Source organism: Psammomys obesus, unplaced genomic scaffold (genome assembly GCF_907164565.1).
Source record: "Psammomys obesus unplaced genomic scaffold, mPsaObe1.curated_primary_1811, whole genome shotgun sequence".
Taxonomy (NCBI): domain Eukaryota; kingdom Metazoa; phylum Chordata; class Mammalia; order Rodentia; family Muridae; genus Psammomys; species Psammomys obesus.
The window spans coordinates 23,904,880-23,929,303 of record NW_026585644.1 but is presented as its reverse complement, the minus strand read 5'-3'; the positions used below and the strand labels follow the sequence as shown (position 1 = coordinate 23,929,303).

The window sequence follows — 24,424 nt, the reverse complement described above, 5'->3', positions numbered from 1 at the left end:
CTAGAGATGGTAGTGTAAAAATATTTTAAGTTGCTTTAAGGGAGCAGAATGGTCTATATACCATGGTGCTTATGTACTGCCCAGAATTGCAATATAGTACTAAAGTTGCACATTTACCTTATTATTGTGCATGGTTTTAGAATGGAGGCAGCTTGCCAGAAAGATTTTGAGTTAGATATTTCATTTTTTGAAGGATAAACCATTTATTCCATGGAGGTCTAAGAAAAGCCAATGAGAAATACATAGTTTGATATATAAGTTTTATTTTTGGTAATAATTAATGTAATATGTAATATTGGATCATGTATACCTTTTACTTTTCCGCCAGTTGTCTTAAATATAATTTAAATTCTCAAGATACTTAGTCTCTTTGGACAATGTTAAATATTTCTTCTTTCACTTATAGTGTGTCAGAGCTTTTGAGAAAACATGGACTGGAGAAACCAGTTTCATTTGTCAAGAACACCCAGTCTAGCTCAGAAGAGGCGTGTGGCCTGATGGTGCGACTGACCAGGCACACAGGACGGAAGTATGTAACAAACTCAATCGACTGATGTTGTAATTGGCGTGTGTTACATCACTTGTTTTCTTTTTTGACAACTTCTTTAAGTTATATGATTGGTCATTAACATACTGCATTTATAAAGTTTATAATTGGTAAATTTTCATATATGCATATACTTATGACACATACAATCATGATATTCAGAATAATGACCACAAAAGATAAAAGCCCTTACACTTTGCCTTTTCATAGTTCTTTTCCTCCTCCTTCTCCCCATCCCCACAGGGCTGCTGCTGAGTTTTTTTCTATCCCTTTACATACTATTTTCTATCATTGTTTCTTTTACTGCGCATCATTGTTGTGGCTTATCCATGTTGTGCCATGACTCAATAAGTTAAGCTGTTTCATTTGCTGAATAGTATTCCATGTATTGTGTTTATTTCACATTGTATATATGCTCACCTGTTAGTGGACATTAGGGTTGTTTTGAGCTTTGACTTTTACAAACACAGCTTTTATAAATATTTAATTATTTTTTTCAAATGAATGCATTTTAAAAAATAAATACATAAAGGTAGTTGGCAAGGTTATATGCCAAATGAAAAACAAAAGAAGAAACCCTGCCAAATATTCCTTTCAGGGTTCTTACAGTTTCCTTTGAGCAGACTCTCATCTTTAATCAACTTCAAAAGTCAACCTGTGCTGTTGGGATTGTCATGTTGTTAGTTTTTCAAGGAAATATTTTTCACAAACTTTTATTTTATTCTTTTTCTAGCAAACTTTTAGATTCACACAAATTATCATTATCACCAGTTTTTGGTTATTTTTCAAACTGTGGGTCAAAATTTTCTTCCTGTCTGGTTTCTATCACAGCATTTGTTGGAAACACTAGCCTTTCTTTACTAAATTGTCTTTGCAACCTTACTGAAAATCAGTTTCCACACAGGTGAGGCTGTGTCTTGACATTTTTATTCAGTTTCTTTATCCATTTATTTTTCTTCAAGTAGCACACTATGTTAGTTATCTCAGTTGTATTATAAATATTGCAATTAAGTAATATTAGTCTTCTGACTTTTTAAATTTACTTTGCTTATATGATATAGGTTCTTGGAATTAATAGGTGCATTAATAGGTGCATTGGAATTAACATTTTAAATATTATTATTTGTGATTTTCTTTTTAATTAAGAAGAGAATCTTGCTACATAGCCCAGGCTGGTCTTGAACTCAGTATGTAGCTCAGGCTGGGCTCAGCCTCACTTGTTCAGGTTTTAGCCTCCTGAGCATCGAGATTACAGCTGTGTGCTAACTTCATTTGGGGTGTCCATAGTTGTCCAGGTCTGTTCACCGCTGGGGAGTATTGCTGTGCCAGTCAGTCTTCACCCACTCATTCCATGGCAATAGCGTGCCTTTCTGTTCATCTCAAAGTTTTCATATTTCAAGTCTTGTAATTATGTAAAGTCTTGTAATTATGTAAAATTGATTCCTAGGTATGTGCAATGGTAATTTGAATTAAAATTATTTGAAATTGCTCATTGTTAATGTATAGATGTGCAATCTGTGTGTGTACACTTGTGAGTTGGAGTCTCCCTGTGTAGCTCAGACTGGTCTCAAACTCATGATTCTCTTAATTCTTATTCTGCACCTTCAGGATATAAGGGCCATAGGTATTTATCACCTGCCCGATCAATTGATCTTTCATATATTGATCTTTTGTCTTCCAGTCTTGCTGGATTCACTTTATGTTGTTGAATGTATAACTCAATTTTTATTCTGGTTGCATAACATACTTTCTAGCAAATTTTAGATACTAATGTTTTCACATGAATAGGTAAATAAAAGATCATAATGATTTTTTAAAGTAGAGTATTGGTGTTTAGTAATTTTTAGCTCTTTCCATACTATCATTTAAAGTAGTACATTTATTCTGATGGAGTTATGAATTGTGCTATTTCTCTTTGGAAATTTATTTTGTTTCAAGAGAGCTAGTGAAATTGAATTCATTAGTTAATAATTGCAATTTCCTCCCATTCTCAGAAGACATATTTCTTAATTCTGCACTTATAATTTTTAGTCACATTATTTTTGATTATTTTGTTAATGTGTACATTGCTTAATCATGAATATATGATTTTTTTCACATTTTCATATGAATATTTTGTTATAGGGTTGGACAATTTTGTGTCTATTTTTATCTATCTATCTATCTATCTATCTATCTATCTATCTATCTATCGATTTATATATTTTTGTCAGTCTTGCACATTATTGTCATTGCCACCTCAGGCCTTGACCTCATACGTATACAGTGGCTACTCCTTTCACTGCTGCTTCTTGGTCTTCAGCTTCTCTTTGTGCTTGGTGAGCTGGTGACACATGACTCTAGTCTTCTTGGGTCGTAGGTCTAGAGGCTTGTATTTCTTGTCCTTGTGGAATTTTCCTAGGTTTTCTTTTTGAGTCTGATTAATGACAGTGAGAACAGGGCAATGCATTTGTAGACAATGTGTTGCTGCACAGGTCCTGAGGCTTAATCTTGGCCATGGCTGTGTTGCTCACCACTGAGGCTGCTGGACTGAGAGAGAAAGGACTTTGAAAGTGATTTTTTTTTTTAAATGTGTGTTTGTGTTTTGCCTGCACTTATCTGTATGAGGGTGTCAGATCCCCTGGAACTGGAGTCACAGACAGTAGTGAACTGTTATGTGGGTGTTGGGAATTGAGCCTGGGTCCTTTGGAAGAACAACCAATGCTTTTATTTTAACCCCTGAGACATCTCTCCAGCCCTATTTTTAAAAATTAATTTATTCATTTCTTTTGCATCCTAATTATAGCCCCATTCCGCCTCTCCTCCCAGTCCAAACCTCCTTTCTTCTTGCCCTGTCTCTCCTCCCCTATTCCTCAGAAAAGGGGATCCCTCCCCCACCAACTTTCCCCAGCTCTTCAAGTTGCATCAAGACTGAGCACATCCTCTTCCCCTGTGGTCTGGTGAAGCAGCCTTGCCAGGGGAAGTGATCAAAAAGCAGGCAATAGGGTCCATGTTGCAGACAGCTTCCACTCCCCTTACTAGGAAACCCATGAAGCCTGAGCTGTCCATAGGCTACATCTGTGTAGAAGTCCTAGGTCCAGTTCATGCATGATCCTTGGTTGATGCTTCAGTCTCTGCAAGCCCCTCTGAGTTCTGGTTAGTTGGCTCTGTTGGTCTTCTTGTGGAGATCCTGTCAGTTTTGTGTCACATCTATAGCAGCTCATGTAAAATTAAGAAATACTGTACTTCCTTACTCTGTCTAAGCCGTACAGTAAGATGTTAGGGAGAAAATGAATTGCCTTGTAGAAAAGTTGGCAAAAGAGTTTCAAAGGTATTTCCAACTATGTAAGATCCAATGAGGCCATAAGCAAACTGGCAAGCTTTTAGCCCACTCTCAGTATTTTTTGGGTAGATACACAGCAAGGCCTCAGTGACTTTGCATTGGCTGTGAGACAGTGCAAAGTGTGGAGAGCCTGATGTGAAGAGGCTGATATAAAGGTGAGTACTCAGAACAAGGGTATTCTGAGATAGAGTCAGAACTTGGATGTGGTCCCCACCTGTGTATGAGGAAGTTGCCATCAAAATGTATCATGTAATGATGCCCGGAGCGGAATCTTAAATCCTGGTGGAACAGAGAACAGGCTTGCTGGCAGTAGAATTAAATAATGAGTTTTTAGAGATACAGTTGAGTCTGATAAAAGAAGAAATGAAATTCCAGTACTAATAACATAGTGTTAGTATTCAGCTTTTCTAAGTAGAGTCAAAGTCTTTGTCCCAGGAATGTCTTAGTATTTTGTCTGCATCTCTTGCAGCAGTATACTATCTTTATTAGTAAGCATATGTGCTTTATGTTTTCTTGTATGTTGTACATTATAGCCACTGTGTGCTTTAAATGGCAAGGAACTCACATGGCCCTGATAATTACTAACTGACTGCTACAGTCTTACGACAACTTTAAAAGGGGTTAGTGTCCCCAGGGATATGCTGCTTATTATTCTAGGACCTGTGCCTTCACAATTGGAAAGTCTTGTTTATCCACTTGAGTTCCTTATTTGCTTCTGATGTGCCTAATGTTAATTTCTACCCATGGTGATCTCCTTACTGTGTATATTTAGAAGAACACGCTCTCACTTTCAAAGTTATCAGTTTGCTATCTGTCTTAGTACATGAGCATGTCCAAGCCTTCAGTACCTCTAAAATAGTCTTATGTACATCATAAATGATGACAGAGCCCATCACATTTGTCATGAATCCAGGTTTTACCATCTTGAGTATGGTATTGTTTATACCTGGGCTGGGAGGTATCTATCTCCAGTACGGACTTGTAACTATTATTGTGTACACAGGCATCTTTTTTTTTTTTTTCCAGTTTTTTTTTTTTATTTTTTTCTTTTCAGTTACATTTTATTAACTCTGTGTCCCAGCCGTGTCCCGATCCCTCATTCCCTCCCAGTCCCTCCCTCCCTCCCTCCTCTCCACCGTGCCCCTTGCCAAGTCCACTGATAGGGGGGACCTCCTCCCCATTCATCTGATCCTGTTTTATCAGGTATCTTCAGGACTGGTTGCAAAGCTCTCCTCTGTGACCTAACAGGACTGCTCCTCCCTTGGGCATCTTGTTAGTTTGCTAAATTCCTGTTTCTTCAAATCCTGCTTTTGATTCTTATTTACGGATGTATTCTGAAAAGGGGCCATTTTAAATGATGTGTTATAATTTATTTTAATTAGGATTTCTACTAATGGCTAGCCATGTGTGAGGGAACATTTATACCATCTGTCCTAGTGCTGATGGCTTCCAGAGAACAGCTGGGCTATAATACTTGCATTCAGCCTGACAAGGCCAAGGTCTGATTTTGTTGAGCTAATAAAGTGGACACAAACTTCAAATATCTTGTTACTTCACTGCCTTTAAGCCAAATCTGAAAGGAGTCCCACAATTCTTTGAAGTCTATCAAAAAAGTTCAAGGAGAAAGATTAAAATATTAGATAGACTGTAGACACCATACTGGAACACGTACAGAAGCAGCAGTTTGTTTGTGTGCCAGGGAAGAATGTGTTCTCCTGTGCCTCACTGCACATGGAACAAGAAGAATTGTTTATTTCATGTAACAATAGGAAATCGCATGGACAGTGAGGCATGTGCTTAGAAAAAGTTTAGTCATGATGTCTCAGCTCCTTGGGAGGCTGAGGCAGAAGGACTGCTCAAACCCAGTCTTTTGAGGACAGTCTGTGCAACAGAGACATCCATCCTGAAAAAGCAGAGGCGCTCAGGGAAAATGATTTTATATTATTATATACTTAGGATCTATCTTGTCCATTTAAGCACATAACAGTTAGAAATAGTGAGTATTATTGTTGCTCTTGTTGCCATAGCATCTCTCTTTGTAGGACAGGCTGCTTTAAAATTAAGATCCCCTTGCCTCAGCCTCTTGAGGGCTGGGATAAATGGTGTATACCACAGTTACTGGTAATAGTGATGACTTTAAATGACAATATATTAAGATAAAAAGACAAAAGATTCATGTAAAAGAAACATCTGTTTTGTACTTGAGAAACTGAAATGGCATCTGCTGTTTTCAAATGTTGAGCCCTGTTATTCTCTAGAACCTCATAATTAGAGGTAAACGTAGTGATTCCAAGCTTAGGTACAGTGAAGTAAGATGAAGTGAGAGAAGCAAAGAGACTTATAGCATGTTCTCCTTCCTAATGTTTTGTAACGTAATTATGTCTATAACAAAACCTGATATCTATCTATTCATCTGCGTTTATCAAATACTTTATCAGGAACCTTGGGTACCTTTTTATATATTGTCCTTTAAGTTAAACTGAATATCAGAGAAGGCAGCCTAGCAGTCAAATGAAAACAATGAGCTCCATACAGGTTATTGAGCTCACCTGTATGCTCAGAACATCTGCTTCAGTGTCTGCAGCTTCCCAGACTTAATCTTAACCATTCCTCATGATTCTGTGAGTTGGCCTTTGAGTCAAGAATGTGAGTGAGGCCTGGATGGCTGCTCAGAGGAACTTGTATGCGTAAAGGAGAAAGTACAATGAGACAGGCAGCTAGAATCCTCCATTTTAGCCTGTTGTTTCAAAAGGAAACTGGAGAAAAAGGGAGGGGGAGAATGAAATAGAAGTGTTGGTTTGCACTTCTTAAAGCTGGGAGGGCACCCAAAGGTTGAAGATAGTACAGATCTGTGTTAAAAAGCTCCCTGGAATACAAAAATTTGGAACTCATAGGGACTGTCTGGTAGTAAAAAAGAAAGACCTAAGGTAGACATGATAGTGAAATAAGTGAGGGTCAGAGGTACTGTGTGATAGCCATTCACCAGGCAAGCCAGTGTTGTTTGTCATAGTTGAGAAGGTTGATGAGCCCTGTAGAACTGTTTTTGATGAGGTAGGAATAGCTATACAGAATTTGACTGGTATAGACCAGAGAGTAACCTGGGTTGGTAGAGTGCATAAACCAGTCAAGAAGGGCTAAAAAATGGAAGGAAAAATGGGGCCAATCTTGGTCTCTGTCACAAATATAGCAAAATCTATGTTGAAGTTGTCTTCAACATAGGGGGAAAATTGATGGAAAACCTTTTGAAGGCTTTAGAGTTTTAATCATCAGTTCAACCAGGGAAGACTGTTTGAAGATGCTGTGTCTACCACTGTGGAGGAAGAAGCTCTTATGGGCTGCCACAAAAACCTTTAGTTCCCCTAATCAGGAGGACATGTGGCTGCAGGTAAGGGCTGTGCAGGATGATTTGGAAGCCCTAGACTGACCAGCATGTTTATTTGTTTTCTATAGCAGAATATCACTGGGGGGGGGGGGATTGTTAATGCATATTTATTTTCTTCTGTTGAACAATACTGGGATGGGGGATGTTGGAACCAGGTATTCTCATTTTTGGTAATTCCAGGACAGTGAACAGAGTATGGAGGGCAGAGTATTTAGATAGCAGGGTGCAGACAGAAGAATTAAGCTTGGCGTAATGAATATTGATATTTCTCTCCTGTGGTAGATTGTTTACCTAGCCAGAGGCATCTTATTAGACACTTGTGTGTCTAAAGGAGGCATTGGCTGTGTCTGTAGCTGCTATGCAATGCCAGCCAAGATTCTGTCAAGCCCAAGGGTGAGCATGAGTACAGTCCACTCAACAATGTGCGTAACATAAACCAAACACTGTCTGGATAGGAGCTGAATGCTTTGGTCTTCCTTAAGTAGGCTTACTGATCTCCCTTTTGAGGGGATCTTGGAAATTATGTCTCAGGAATTGTTGCAAAAGATACTGTCTTTTTTTTTTTTTGGAGCTGGGAGCTTCTTCCTAAAGCAGGTGTTAATGCCAGTAACCGCTCTGGTGCTCTAGAAGCTTGTCCGTGGGCTGTCACCTGAGAAGGTGACTCCTGATGGTCACTGTTTACTGCTTGTGAACTGCTGCTGGGTATTCCACTTAAAGCAGTGGCTCTCAACCTGTGCTTTGCTAGTCCTTTGGGGTCACGTATCAGATAATCTGCATATCATATATTTGCACTTGGATTTATAACAGTAACAAACTTACAGTTATGAAGTAGCAACACAAATAATTTTATGCTTGGGGTCACCACAACATGAGGAATTGTATTAAAGATTCATATCATTAAGAAAGTTGAATACCACTGGCTTAAAGCTAAGCATCCAGCCACAGTGCTCATGGTTCCCGTGTCCCAAACCTGAGTGAGTGGTGGTGTTTTAAGGTTGCCTCCTGTTATTTATTTATTTTTTTAATGGTGAAAAAAGTATTCATTTAGGATTAGCCATCTGGACTCAGTTTAGATGATCCCAATCTTGTTGGCAACATTCAGAGCATCATAATCAGGAACCAAATGAACATACGCCTTCTCTCCATCAGGCCTAATCAGGGTATTAACTTTGGCCACATCAGTGTCATAGAGTTTCTTCACAGCCTATTTTATCTGGTGCTTGTTAGCCTTGACATCCACAATGAACACAAGTGTGTTGTTATTCTCTATTTTCTTCATGGCTGACTTGGTGGTCAAGGGAAATTTGATGATGGCATATTGGTCAAGCTTGTTTCTCCTGGGTGGACTCTTTCGAGGGTATTTGGGCTGCCGCTGGAGCTGCAGGATCTTGGGCTGCCAGAAGGTGGGTGACATGTGGATCTTCTTTTTGTGGCTCTGGATGCCTTTCAGCATTGCCTTCTTAGCTTTCAAGACCTTCGCTTTGTCTTCAGCTTTGGGAAGGACAGGAGCTTTCTTCTTGGTGAAAAAGCTGCCTCCTGTGTCTTAATGTTCAAATGAAATTTTAAAGACCCTTGGTAGCCAGGCCCGGGGGCTCCTGCCTATAATCACAGTGTACTAGAGTCTGGAGCAGGAGGATCAAGAATAATTGGAGCTACTCATGTATTCAAGGCCTGCTCAGTGGAGCTATATGATGAGACAATGCTCCCCTTCACCCCCCCAAAAAAAAACCCAAACTAAACAGAAGCAACTAAGCAACCATACAAAAAGACTTGTGGAGGGAGTACAGTGATGGAAGTAGAATTTGAAATTAGTGCTTGTTTCTGTTTTTTTTTTTTTTTTCTACTTTATTTTGCTGTTTTTTTTTTTTTTTTCTTCCCCATAGGAACTCTTTTTACCTTTTACTAAAAATTCAAATGAAATTTAGAGCTATCAATTGTTTGAGACTGGATGTGTGTAGACTGGTAGTACCTGGCAGTCTTAGGAGTCAGGTTTCATGGATTGTCTCTCTTTCCCCAGGCAGCCTCCTGTTGGTGAGTCCCATTGGCGAATGCTGCTGCAGGACATGCTGACTATGCAGCAACATGTGTACACATGCCTCAATTCCAATGCTTGCTATGAGGTAACTGAGGCTATATACATTTTGTTTTCATTTTGATTGTTTTGCTATGAGGGAGGAACTGTAGGATGCATTGTATGTAGTATGATTAACAGCTGATGGTTGATTAGCTAGTGCTCTGAGTTGAATCCTTTTCATACTCCTCTTTGACTTTGTTTACTGTGATACCTTCTACTTAGCAGATGAGTGCTCAGAGAACCCTACATCTCATGTTTCTCCCTACAGGTTTTGGTGATCACTGCACCTTGATGACTGGGGGTGTAGTTTGTTGGTAGGGTACACTATAGCTTGGGCAAGGTCTTGAGTTCCATCCCTTCTGTATACACACACACACACACACACACACACACACTCATGACTGAGTGTGAGTCCTTAGGTGAGTCTAAATCTGACCTCCCTTTCTTAGCTCTGCTGAATTGTAGCAGGCCTCTGTTTGATTTTCTATGCTCATATCTTCTGCTTCACATTTCTTCACAGGCATGATACTTTCCTTCATACAATCTGTTGCTTGTTTCATATCACTCTGTAGGTACCTGTGCTTGTGGCATGGAGTCACAGCAGCAGAGCCTCCCAGGTCACTCTTTCCTTGGTCACTCCTCAAGCTTCTTGCATGCTCCACTAGCTCCATTGAGTAAGCCTACCCTTGCTGTGACTGTGTGTACACCATTCCTTCTGCCTGGAATATAGTCTTTTTTTTTCTTACTTGGCAATCTCCTGATACATTTTCATGGCTAGGCTGACCAGTTATGCCTGCTAGGACCTCATCTAACTTGCCTTCACTGTAGCCCTCCTGTAAAATGAGTGGAGCTGTGTACAGACAGGCTCCCATGGTTTTGCCTTCAGGTGCTAGGTAAGCATTTTACTCTCATATCATTTGAATATCTTGAATATCATTTGAATACTTCACTATTCATATCATTTGAATACCTCTCTGCTTAGAGAACATTAGAAAGCAATTATGAGTTCTGAGAAGCCTCTAGAAGACAATAAAAATATTGACTTGACAAAACTAAAGTTTTAATATGTGCCTTTTAACATATGCTGTATCATCTGATTTTGGCTGATAACTTTTGTTGTCCTTGGAAAATAATTTGAAAGCATAATGGCATAGCTTAGAACATGGTGGACAAAGACTGACTTGCAGCCTATTGAATGAAGGCCAGATTATTCATTTTAGCAAGACTGTTTACATTTTAGGGTGCATAAATTGCATTTTCCCAGTCTTGGTCATGGTGCCCTATGGCTTTCTTGTATGAACCATTGAAAGTTCATTTGACTTGTGCTTGTGTATGTCAGATCCACCTTCCTGATGCCAGTGAGGACAGTTGCCCATTCCTTATATGCTTTTGGCCACAGTTTCTACTTTATAGACATTCTTGTTATATTACGTGAGGTTTTTTTTCGTTGTTGTTGTTGTTTGTTTGTTTGTTTGTGTGTTTTTAACCAGGCATATTGGTAAAGGCTTGTCTGACATTATCCACCCCCCCCCCCAAAAAAAAAAAGAGCAAATGATAGGGCAATGCTATGAAAGCTGGAACTCCTGTTCTTCATGAGGTTGCTCTCATCTCATCACTGTCTTCCATGTCTTCATCTACCCATGAATGGTAGGGAAAGAACATATGTCACATCATCATATGCTTAGGCTTAGGAGTCACACCGTTTAATACCTTTCTGGCAGAAGTAATATTAAATAATTAATTTTAAGTGAGTCAGTGCCATTAGTACAATAAATTCTTGCAAGGTACCTCTTTTATCAGGGTTTTTAATTTTATTAAAATCCTTTTTAATATCCAAGTTGAAAACCCTTAGTGTTTGATGCTATAGTTTTAATGTTCATGTGTAAGCTTATGTTTATAGTCTGATGCATTCCTGAGTGTGGATTTAGATGAGGCTGAGGAAACAGCTTAGTAAGACAGTACTCATTCCTGTACACACTCCTTGGTTGCTTTTTTTAATTTTTATTTTTTTAATATTCATCATAGGTTATTTACTTTGTATCCCAGCCTTAGCCCCCTCCCTCATTTCCTTCCAATCCCACCTTCCCTCCCTTATCTCCTCCCTGTCCCTTTTCAAGTCCACTGCTAGGGGATATCCTCCTCCCCTTCCATCTGACTGACCCTAGCTTATTAGATATCTTCAGGACTGGCTGCAATGTCCTCCTCTGTGGCCTAGCAAGGCTGTTCCTCCATCGGGAGTGGGAGTGGGGGAGGGGGAGGTAAAGGATCCAGTTCTTGAGTTCATGTCAGAAATAGTTCCTGTTCCCCTTACTAGGGAAACCCAATTGGATAATGAGCTACCATGGACTACATCTGAGCAGGGGTTCTAGGTTATATCCAAACATGGTCCTTGGTTGGAGAAACAGTCTCATAGAGGACCACCGTGCCCTGATATATTTTGTTCTTGTGGAGCTCCTGTCCTCTCCCGGTCATATTAGCTCCCCCTTTTATCATATGATTCCCTGTACTCTGCTGAAGGTTTGGTTATGGGTCTCAGCATCTGCTTTGATATGCTGCAAGGTAGAGTTTTTCAGAGGCCCTCTGTGGTAGGCTCCTGTCCTGTTTCTTGTTTTCTCCTACTTTCCATGTCCATCCCTTTTGTCTTTCTAAGTGAGGATTGATAATCTTACCCCGGGTCCTTTTTCTTGTTTATGTTCTTTAGGTGCACATATTTTAGTATATTTATCCTATCTCATAGGACTATATAAGTGAGTATATACTATGTATGTCTTTCTGCTCCTGGGATACCTCACTCAGGGTGATCTTTTCTAGATCCCACCATTTGCCTGCAAATTTCATGATTTCCTTGTTTTTAATTGCTGAGTAGTATTCCATTGTGTAAAAGTACCACAATTTCTGTATCCAGTCCTCAACTGAGGGACATCTGGGTGTTTCCAGGTTCCGACTATTACAAATAAAGCTGCTACAAACATGGTTAAGCAAATGTCCTTGTTGTGTACTTGAGCATCTTTTGGATATATGCTTAGGAGTGGTATAGCTGGATCTTGAGGAAGTGCTATTCCTAATTGTCTGAGAAAGCGCCAGATTGATTTCCGCAGTGGTTGTACAAGTTTACATTCCCACCAGCAGTGGAGGAGGGCTCCCCTTTCTCCACAACCTCTCCAGCATGTGTTGTCACTTGAGTTTTTAACCTTTGCCATTCTGACAGGTGTAAGGTGGAATCTCAGGGTCGTTTTGATTTGCATCTCTCTGATGGCTAAGGATGTTGAACATCTCTTTAAGTGTTTCTCTGCCATTCAATATTCCTCTACAGAGAATTCTCTGTTTAGCTCCTTATCCCATTTTTAATTGGGTAGCTTGATTTATTGCTTTTTAATTTCTTTAGTTCTTTATGTATTCAGGATATCAGCCCTCTGTCAGATATAGGGTTGGTGAAGATCCTTTCCCAGTCTGTAGGCTGTTGTTTTGTTCTAATGACAATGTCTTTTGCTTTACAGAAGGTTTTCAGTTTCATGAGTTCCCATTTTATCAATTGTTGTTCTAAGAGCCTGTGCTGTTGGTGTTCTATTCAGGAAGTTGTCGCCTGTGCCAATGAGTTCCAGGGTCTTCCCCACTTTTTCTTCTGACCGATTTAGTGTATCTGGTTTTATGTTGAGGTCTTTGATCCACTTGGACTTTAGTTTTGAGCAGACACTCCTTGGTGTAGAGAATATGAATTCCTGCCCTGTAAGCAATTGTAAATTATGTGTCTCAGATATGGTAGTCCCACATCTGTTACAGTCAGCAGAATGGGTCTATTTGAGAGTAGGGCAGTATAATTAGTAAATGACTATCGGATTTTATTTATTGTTTACTTACTTTATTTATAGGCAATCTATGTAGTCCAGGCTGGCCTAGGGCTCAGTTTTACTACCTGAATCTCTTGAGTATTAAGGATACAGGTGTGTGCCATCATACCCATCTTCAATTCCATTTTAAAATGAACTTTACTTACCTAAGTCTTTATTTATTTTTTAATTAAATTTTTATTTTTTATATTAATTATAGTTTATTTACTTTGTATCCCAGCTATAGCCCCTTTCCTCCTTCCTTCCCAATCTCACCTTCCCTCCCTCATTTCCTCCCTGCCCTTGTCTAAGTCCCCTGATAGGGGAGGTCCTCCTTCCCTTCCATCTGACCCTAGCTTATCAGGTCTCATCAGGACTGGCTGCAAAGTTCTCCTGTATCTGATAGAAGGCTAATATCCAGAATATACAAAGAACTAAAGAAGTTAAAAAGCAACAAATCCAGTAATCCAATTAAAAAATGGGGTATGGAGCTAAACAGAGAATTCTCTATAGAGGAATATAGAATGACAGAGAAACACTTAGAGAAATGTTCAACATACTTAGCTAAATCTTTATTGTAATGCTTTAAATAGCACGTTTTGTTTCATCCAGTGCAATTTCTTTCTAGGGTGAATTTTTTTTTTTTTTTAATTGAGGTGGAATTCGTAAAACAGCAAATGAACTGCTTCAGTGTAGGCAGTGCATGCTTGCTTAATCACCATGTCATGCAGTCCCCATTTTTAAGATAAATATAACTTTGATTTACTGCTTTGGATTTCAGAACCCTCGTTTTGTTGAACTGAGCCTCCCTTGTTTATTAGTAACTCTGGGTTTTTCTTATTCCTAGATATTTACGGAAAGCCTTCTCTGCTCCAGTCGCCTGGAGAATATCCACCTCGCAGGGCAGATGATGCACTGCAGTGCTTGTTCGCTTAATCTTCCAAAACCCCAGTACAGGGTCAGATATGAGAGAAGTATTGACTTGGTTTTGGCTGCCAGCAGAGAGTACTTCAACTCTTCCACCAACCTTACTGACAGCTGCATGGATTTGGCCAGGTAGGACATCTGTGTTCTGTGAGTTCTGGGTGTATGTCCAAATGCAGATTATCTCAGTTGTATGTTGTATATACTATATGAGGAGCTGTTGTGTACTGGTCTACTATAGGGATGCAACCAATTAATTATGAGATACCTGAGTTCTTCTTTAGCGCCTGTCCCCCTTACTGGCATTCTTTAGCTGAGTCATTATCTATAAGCCTCTATGCCGTTTTTCTTAGAAAGTGTTCATAGGTTCACCTATAAATTCGAGTTCTGAAAGTTCAGCATTGTGGGTAATATTTAAATCCTTTGCATAGCATCTACTCCAAAGTTGGTCCCCTTGATTTAAAATTTAGTTCATCCCTTGGTCTATCATTAGATCATTCCTTTTAGTTAACATGAGAAACAAGGTATACTTCTGAGTTTTTATAATCTAAAAAATATTTCACTGATCTCAAGGGAAATTTATGTATTGAAATTAATATTTATAAAATAAATTTTTATAAAACTGAGTCCTATAAAAATCACCCCAAATATATATTACATCTGAGCATTAAGTGTTCCAGAAATCCTTTTGTATTCGTCCCTTATTATTCTGTTGTTATGAAAAATTCTGAGCTTTTACTCTCTAGTTTTCTAAGGAGTTTGAGAACAGAGGATTATGGAAGAGAAAGTATCCTATAGTGAGATAGGAATCCAGCAGGAAGCATCAGCTTTAAGAGCTATAAGAGCCTCTTACTGGTCCTGTTCTGTCTAGCTTAGTGGTTTTCAGTCAGCCTTCCTAACACTGCAACCATTTAATACAGTTCCTCATGTGTGACCCCCCAACCAGAAAATAATTTCCTTATTACTTCATACCTCTAATTTTGCTACTATAGTGAACCTTAAATATCTGATATGCAGGATATCTGATATGTGACCTTTGTGAAAAATCCTTTGATCCCCATGGGGGTCATGACCCACAGGTTGAGAACCATTGGATTAGATTGTGCCTTCCTAGGGAACAAGTTCCCATGGCATGAACCCGGGGAGGGATACATGTGCAGACCAAAGCAATAACCACACGAGTCTCAGTCTTCGTAAACAGTGCCTCAAGTGCCTTCGTTTGGTTGCATTCCTTGGCAGTCTAAGCATTACTCTCACTCTGCTGAGAATCCTGTAGGTCACGCTTTGGAAGTCCCAGTCTACTCTGTTTTTCTTAGAGTTCTCCCTTTTAGACCACGTTGTGCTTTTCTTTCCTCCGTTCTGGAAGTACATTTGAAAACTTGCTTCCTATTGTGAGGGCAATTGGCAATATTTCTGACTTGAGCATCTCTTGTAACATCTGAAGTTTTGTTTCTTGTAAAAGAAGCTGAGGAAAGCTGGGAACTTCCTTAGCATCTGGTGACAGTGACTTTCTAACTGTGTACCACAATATTACTCTAACTAGCTAATAGTCTGTAAGAAAATCTTCACTTTGTTTAATGGTAAAGTACTGATTTCTTATTTTAAGAATATGAGATATTTCAAACATAATCATTCTGATATTACTTACTTTGTATATATTCATGTAATTTTATAAAATGGAGATACTATACATTTTTGTCATGACTTTTTTATATTAATTTATGCCAGTTTGTGAACTGAAGCTTCACATATGCTTCACAGCGTTGTTTTAAGTGATTACACTCGATTTGTTCATTACTCTTCTGACTGAATTTAGCTGGTCTCAGTTGTCCTCTTTTCAGTGTTGGAGTGTCAGGAAAGCGTGAGGGTAAGGTGTCTTCTGCATCCAGATGCCCATGTATCAACTGAGTCCCAGCTAGTCCACAGCCTTGCAGCACTGGCTTCTTTTGAAAGTAGACTGGAGGGAGCAGTGTGATCTTCTCTGTGTGTGTGAAGATGCAGGTGCCTTTATCATGTGTGGCCAAACAATAGTATCTCTTTGTAGCGACTACCACCTTACTTACTTAAGACAGAGTCTTTTACTGAGCCTAGCGTTTGCCACTTTTGGCACTACTTAGTGACAACAGCCAGCAGGCCCCAGTGAACTTCATGCTGAACTCCTCCAGTGGCCTTCCTCCTCCAAAATTGGGATCACAGTCTCATGTACCCAGGGGTAGCTTTTCACATAGAAGCTGGGGATCTCATGCCTGTGCAGGAAGCTTCCCAGCTCCCCAGCTCCCCAGCTCCCCAGCCTCTTCCCTTTCCTTTGTTGTGATCTCAAGTTTGTAAGTGGTCAGACTGTTGCTGTTGTGTGGACAGTGTAGAATAATTGGTAGGCAACAGGTAAACTGTTTATGAAAATTGTTTATGTTGCCTAATGGTTCCTGTTTGCTTCCTGTTAGCACATTAAACAATAAAGTACCCCTTCTCTAAGCATTATGGGCACCTCCAATTGGACTTATTTTAAAAACTGTTTCCTTTCTGTTTCTATGCCAATACCATGCAGTTTTTATTACTGTTGCCCTGTAGTACAGCTTGAGATCGGGAATGGAGATACCTCCAGATGATCTGTTGTTGTAGAGGATCGTTTTGGAGATTCTGGGTGTTTTGTTTCTCCATATGAAGCTGAGAATCTTTTTTTCAAGGTCTGTAAAGAATTGAGTTGGTATTTTGATGGGAATTGCATTGAATCTGTAGATTGGTTTTGGCAGGATGGCCATTTTCACAATGTTAATCCTACCAATCCATGAGCACGGGAGATCTTTCCATCTTCTGAGATCTTCTTCAATTTCTTTCTTCAAAGACTTGAAGTTTTTCTCAAACAGGTCTTTCACTTGCTTGGTTAGAGTCACACCAAGGTACTTTATGTTATTAGTGGCTATTGTGAAGGGTGTTGATTCCCTAATTTCTTTCTCAGCCTTTTTGTCTTTGGTATACAAGAGGGCTTCTGATTTTTTTGAGTTGATTTTGTATATAAACCCACACACCTATGAATACTCAATATTTGACAAAGAAGCCAAATCCATTCAATGGAAAAAAGACAGCATCTTCAACAAATGGTGCTGGACCAACTGGATGTCTACATGCAGAAAAATGAAAATAGATCCATATTTATCACCCTGCACAAAACTAAAGTCCAGGTGGATCAAGGACCTCAACATAAAACCAGATACTCTAAATCAGTTGGAAAAAAAAGTGGGAAACAGCCTAGAACTCATTGGCACAGGAGACAACTTCCTGAACAGAACACCAACAGCACAGGCTCTAAGAGCAACAATCAATAAATGGGACCTCATGAAACTGAAAAGCTTCTGTAAAGCAAAAGACACTGTCATCAAAACAAATAGACAGCCTACAGATTGGGAAAGAATCTTCACCAACCCTTTATCTGACAGAGGGCTAATATCCAGTATATATAAAGAACTAAAGAAGCAGAAAAGCAACAAACCAAGTAATCCACTTAAAAAATGGGGAACAGAGCTAAACAGAGAATTCTTGAAAGAGGAACATCGAATGGCAGAGAAACACTTAAAGAAATGCTCAACCTCATTAGCCATTAGGGAAATGCAAATCAAAACGACCCTGAGATTTCACCTTATACCCATCAGAATGGCCAAGATGAAAAACTCAAGTGATAGCACATGCTTGAGAGGTTGTGGAGAAAAGGGAACCCTCCTCCATTGCTGGTGGGAATGTGAACTGGTTCAACCACTTTGGAAGTCAATCTGGCGCTTTCTCAGACAACTAAGAGTAGTGCTACCTCAAGACCCAGCTATACCACTCCTAGGTATATACCCAAAATTTGCTCAAGTACACAACAAGGACATTTGTTCAACCATGTTTGTAGCAGCTTTATTTGTAATAGCCAGAACTTGGAAACAACCCAGATGTCCATCAACGGAGGAATGGATACAGAAATTGTGGTATTTTTACACAATGGAATACTACTCAGCAATCAAAAAGGAGGAAATCATGAAATTTGCAGGCAAGTGGTGGGATCTAGAAAAGATCATTCTGAGTGAAGTATCCCAGAAGGAGAAAGACAAACTTGGTATATACTCGCTTATATAGACCTACAAGATATGATAAACATAATGAAATCTACACACCTAAAGAAGATAATCAAGAAAGTGGACACAGGCGAAGGTGATTAATCCTCATTTAGAAAGATAAATGGGATGTGCATTGAACTTATGACAGGAGTCTACCACAAAAGGCATCTGAAAGACTCTACCTAGCAGTGTTTCAAAGCATACACTAAGACTCATAACCAAACCCTCGGCAGAGTGCAGGGAATCATATGAAAGAAGGGAAGTTAGTATGATATGGAAAGGATAGGAGCTCTACAAGGACCAAACATATCTGGGCACAGGGTCTTTTCTGAGACTGACACTCAACCAAGGACCATCTATGGATATAACCTAGAACTTCTGCTCGGATGTGGCCCATGGTAGCTCAGTAACCAAGTAGTTTTCCAAAGTAAGGGGAACACGGACTATTTCTAACAGGATCTCAAGCGCAGGCTGTTTGACCCCCCCCCCCGGGGAGGAGCAGTCTGTTAGGCCACAGAGGAGGACTTTACAGCCAGCCCTGAAGATACCTGATAAAACAGGGTCAGATGAAAGGGGAGGAGGTCCTCCCCTATCAGTGGACTCGGAAAGGGGCAGGGAGGAGACCAGGGAGGGAGTGTGGGGTTGGGAGGGAATGAGGGAGCAGGATACAGCTGGGACACAGAGTTAACAAAATCTAACTAAAAAGAAAAATATAATAATAAAAAAAAAAGAAAAAAAAACTGTTTCTAGCTCTTAAGTTTGTTTTTTTTTAATTTTTTTGTTTTTTTATTTTTTTAATTCTTTATTAATTACACTTTATTCACTTTGTATCCCCTCTGTGGTTCCCTCCCTCCTCCCATCCCAATCCGTCCCTTCCTCCACCCTCTGCATGCATGCCCCTCCCCAAGTCCACTGATAGCGGAGGTCTTCTTTTCCTTCCTTCTGACCCTTGTCAATTAGGTCTCATCAGGAGTGGCTGCAGTGTCTTCTTCTGTGGCCTGGTAATGCTGCTTCCCTTCAGTGGGAGGTAATTAAAGAGCAGGCCAATCAGTTCATGTCAGAGACAGTCCCTTTCCTATTACAATGGAACCCACTTGGATACTGAACTGCCATGGGCTACATCTGTACAGGGGTCTTAGGTTATCTCTATGCTTAGTCCTTGGTTGGAGTATCAGTCTCAGGAAAGACCCCTGTGCTCAGATTTTTTGGTTCTGTTGCTCTCCTTGTAGAGCTCCTGTCCTCTCCAGATCTTACTGTTTCCCACTTCTTTCCTAAGATTCCCTGCACTCCGCCCAAAGGTTGCCCATAAGTCTCAGCATCTGCATTGATAGTCTGTAGGGCAGAGCCTTTCAGAGGTCCTCTGTGTCAGGCTCCTGACTTGTTCCCTCTTTTCTCCTTCTGATGTCCATCCTCTTTGCCTTTCTGGATAGGAATTGAGCATTTTAGCAAGAGTCCTCCCTCTTGATTAGTTTCTTTAGGTGTACAGATTTTAGTAGGTTTATCCTATATTATATGTCTATATGAGTGAGTATATACTGTGTGCATCTTTCTGCTTCTGGGATAGTTCACTCAGGATGATCTTTTCTAGATCCCACCACTTACCTGCAAATTTCATGATTTCTTTTTCTTTTTTTTTTTTTTTTATTACTGAGTAATAGTCCATTGTGTAGATATACCACAGTTTGTGCATCCATTCCTCCACTGAGGGGCATCTGGGCCGTTTCCAGGTTCTGGCTATTACAAATAAGGTTGCTACAAACATAGTTGAGCAAATGTCCTTATTGTGTACTCCTTATTCAGACTCTTTTGGGTGTATACCTAGGAGTGGTATAGCTGGATCTTGAGGAAGCGCTATTCCTAGTTGTCTGAGAAAGCACCAGATTGCTTTCCAGAGTGGTTGTACAAGTTTACATTCCCACCAGCAGTGGAGGAGGGTTCCCCTTTCTCCACAACCTCTCCAGCACGTGTTGTTTCTTGAGTTTTTGATGTTAGTCATTCTGATGGGTGTAAGGTGAAATCTTAGGGTCGTTTTGATTTGCATTTCTCTGATGGCTAATGAGGTTGAGCATTTCTTTAAGTGTTTCTCTGCCATTTGATATTCCTCTATTGAGAATTCTCTGTTTAGCTCTGTACTCCATTTTTTAATTGGATTACTTGATTTGTTGCTGTTTAACTTCTTTAGTTCTTTATATATACTGTATATTAGTCCTCTGTCAGATATAGGGTTGGTGAAGATCCTTTCCCAATCTGTAGGCTGTCGTTTTGTTCTGAGGACAGTGTCTTTTGCTTTACAGAAGCTTTTCAGTTTCATGAGGTTCCATTTATTGATTGTTGATCTTAGAGCCTGTGCTGTTGGTGTTCTGTTCAGGAAGGTGTTTCCTGTGCCAATTTGTTCAAGGCTCTTCCCCATTTTTTTCTTCTAACAGGTTTAGTGTGTCTGGTTTTATGTTGAGGTCTTTGATCCATTTGGACTTCAGTTTTGTATAGGGTGATAAGTATGGATCTATATGCATTTTCTACATGTAGACATCCAGTTAGACCAGCATCATTTGTTGAAGATGCTATCTTTTTTTCCATTGAATGGTTTTGGCATCTTTGTCAAAAATCAGGTGTCCATAAGTGTGTGGATTTATGTCAGGGTCTTCTATTCGATTCCATTGATCCACGATTCTGTTTCTATGCCAGTACCATGTAGTTTTTAGTATTGTTGCTCTATAGTACAGCTTGAGATTAGGGATGGAGATACCTCCAGAAGATCTTTTATTGTAGAGGATTGTTTTAGCAATTCTCGGTTTCTTGTTGTTCCATATGAAGGTGAGAATTTTTCTTTCAAGGTCTATAAAGAATTGTGTTGGTAATTTGATGGGAATTGCATTGAATCTGTAGATTGCTTTTGGTAAGATGGCCATTTTTACTATATTAATCCTGCCAAGCAATGAGTATGGGAGATCTTTCCATCTTCTGATATCTTCTTCTAATTCTTTCTTCAGAGACTGCAAAAGTTTTTCATACAAGTCTTTGACTTGCTTCGTTTGGTTCACACCAAGGTAATTTATGTCTTTTGTGGCTATTGTGAAGGGTGTTGTTTCCCTAATTTCTTTCTTGGCCCTTTTGTCTTTTGTATACAGGAGGGCTATTGTTTTTTTTTTTTGAGTTAATTTTTTATCCAGCCACTTTCTAGCCCTAAGTTTAACTTTTTGTTTTTGGGTTGTTGTTTTTGGTGGTGGTCTTCATCTTTTTACAGTTAATTCTTAGGGATTTTTTTGTTTTCTATAAAAGGAATTGAAGAGTTTGGGAGATTGTCATTCAGTGAAGTAGTTGCTATGAAAGCTTGAGGACCTGAGTTTGGATCCCTAGTGCCCACATAAAAGCAATACACGGTGGCAGTGACCCTGTATCCCCCGTGGGGTAAGGTGGGAGGGTGGACACAGGCAGGTGCCTGCAGTTCTCTGGCCAGCCAGCCAGTTAGCTATTTCAGTTTAGATCGGTTAGTTCAGGGTCAATGAGAAAATCTGTCTCAAAATCCCTGAGGTAAATACCTGGACAGATAGCTGGTGTCAGCCTTAGGCCTCTGTGTATTAATGTGCACACACATGAACTATATACACACAACACTTTATGATACAGGAGTATTTGGGCTTGCCTGTCTTTGTTTAACTTTACTGCGCAGTTTGCAGCTGTAATTTCCCATCTTACTTTCTCTTTAAAGATTGTGTGTATGTGCACTTGCTTGTGGATGCTCGTGGAAGCCATGAGTGGTTGTCTGATCCCTTAGGGCCGGAGGGTTGGGACAGTTGTGAGGTACCTGACGTGGGTTCTCTGAACTGAACTCTTGTTGTCGGGAAGAGCCAACTCACCAGCCCCTGTTCCAGTTTTTTTGTTTGTTTGTTTATTTTGTTTTGTTTTGGATTCTTTTATGTCATTGTTTGAAAGCCTAGTTGTCATAATGATAAAAATTCTCAGATACTTTGATGCTTTCCATTTAATCTTCAAGCTCATTCAAAAGTGGTTCTAATTGTGACAGCTGTCTACATTCATTTTCCCCTTAAATGACTGGTGGTTGTTTCAGCTCTAGCAAAGGTGAAAAGCAACCCTTTTCCCCATTGGTATCTTTTGTCAGAATAATTTTTTTTTCTTCAAACTTACTGAATTTGACAGAGTTCTTTAAAGTAGTTAGCAAATCTTTTTCTTTTTCTCTGGAGATACTATTTTTATTTCAAGTGCTGGAGATATCAAGTAGAATAGCCTTTGAAATTCTAAGTTGTGTTTGACCTAAAGCTCTTAGGCAGGTGTTTCTCTGATGATTATAAAATCTACTTACTGTCTATGCTTTCACTGCATCCCATTCAACCCCAGAAAGATACGCTTGGATTTCCATGTTAACTTGGAGTTTTTCAGATGATGCCATGTGTATATAATGTTGTGCTGGGCTAATTGTTGCCGAGACATTTGTGTTTAACATGATATTGTGTATAAAAAATGTTTATTTTTTTATTTATGAAGTATTTCTTTATTTTTCGATTTAAAAATGAATTTTTTTCTTAATATATAGTTTTCCTCAGTTTTATGCAATGCATCCAAATCACATGGATTCAACATATTTCTATAAATAATGCAAATGAAAATAATATAATAATCATTGTAACAGTTTTGATGTATGCTATGGAATATCTAATATTTACATGCAAAAATATGTAAATTAAAAATTATAAATTGTAACACGATTTAAGATACTCATTGACATTTGTCCTTTAAATTAAAGGAAATTATATGATGAAAAATTTCAGATTAGTGTTGTTTTTACATTTTAAAGTAAGTCCGTGTAAGTGAATTAGGCAGTGGTGTCATTCACTGTGCTTCACAGTTTAGTGGGCTCCTCTGAGTATAGTATGCTGAAAGAAACCAATGGATAAGTAGACTCCTATGTGGTCATCTATAAATATGTGGATTTAGAAGTCCTTAAAAGAAGCATCACTTGGCACTTATGCTCATAACAGTACGACTCAATGTGGATTCCTAGGAAACTGTGAGCTCTGTGTAGTTTCTGTTGCAATCCCTGTGCTCACAAAGGGACAAATGCCAACTCAAGCAAAAAGACTTGTAGTCAGTCAGAGATCCTTTTCATAATTACACTCATGGACCTCTCACATTTTATCTTTTACAACTGTGTACCTCCACAATCTTCATAGGCATCTATAGGCCACCATAGCATTTATATCCCAGACTGAAAACCCATGATTTTATATATATAAAGTTTCATATATTAAATGTTCATTTCTCACTCTGTTTTATTAAAAATAGATTTTTTTTCCACACAATGAATCCTGATTGCAGTTTCTCCCCCCTCTGCTCTTCCCCTCCCACTCAGATCAACTCCCTTTTGTCTCTCATTAGAAAAGAACAGGCTTCTATGAGATAACAATGAACATTAACAAAATAAAATATACTCAGATAAAACAAACGAAAAAAATTACATGAAAGTTGGACAGTGCAAACCAACAGAAGGAAAAAAAAAAAAAGCCCCAACAGAAGGCACAGGAATCAGAGACACACTTGCTCACATTCTCAGGAGTTGCATTAAAGTACTAAACTGAAAGGTATAATATATAAGCAGAGGTCCTGGTGCAGACCGGTGTAGGCTCTCTGCATGCTGCTTCAGTCTCTGTTGAGTTCATATGTACTTTGCTCAATAGATTTGGAGGGCCCCTGCTCTCCTGCTGTCTTCTATCTCCTCTCATTCCCACACTCCTTCCACCTCCTCTTCAGTGGGATTCCTTGAGCTGAGAGGGGAGCTCTTCTTCCTTTTTTTTCTCTTCCTCTTCCTTTTCTTCTTCTCCTCTTCTTCCTTCTTTCTTACTTCTTCTTTTTAAAGACCAGTAGTATTTGTTTTTATCCTGGGTCCTTGGCTATCTCTTATCTGGTCTCTGGTTCTGGGTAATCCAAACAGTATTGGGAATTGTCCTTAAGTCAAATTAGATGTTGGTTTGTTACTTTCACAAGCTTTGTGTCTCCATCGGCCTAGAATATTTTGCAAGCTGGACAGATTGTAGATCAAAGGTTTTTTTGACTGTGTTGGTGTTTATGTTTTTCTCTTTGGTAGCTTGCAGAGTACTTTCGAGTACCAAAGACGCTAGAACATGTGGGTGAAGGATCTATGTAGATACCAACATTGACCAGTTCACCGTCAGTGACTTGTGTGGGTGTTATCTTCATCAATGGGGCCTTGCTGTCAGTTTGTGGAGAAAAATGTGTTGTCT

General features: G+C 39.3%; 1 protein-coding gene and 1 pseudogene across 3 annotated transcripts in view; one reads left to right on the top strand and one right to left on the bottom strand.

Moving 5' to 3' along the window:
- Nucleotides 1-24,424, top strand: part of Nbas (NBAS subunit of NRZ tethering complex) — a 299,994-nt gene that overhangs the window by 110,729 nt on the left and 164,841 nt on the right. For all 3 annotated transcript variants that reach the window (XM_055625644.1, XM_055625653.1, XM_055625635.1), the window contains exons 28-30: nucleotides 407-529; nucleotides 9,269-9,371; nucleotides 14,000-14,208. In XM_055625644.1, the coding sequence (XP_055481619.1) occupies nucleotides 407-529; nucleotides 9,269-9,371; nucleotides 14,000-14,208 (435 nt within the window). The remainder of the gene's footprint in view (nucleotides 1-406; nucleotides 530-9,268; nucleotides 9,372-13,999; nucleotides 14,209-24,424) is intronic.
- LOC129687077 (60S ribosomal protein L23a-like) lies at nucleotides 8,321-8,911 on the bottom strand (annotated as a pseudogene).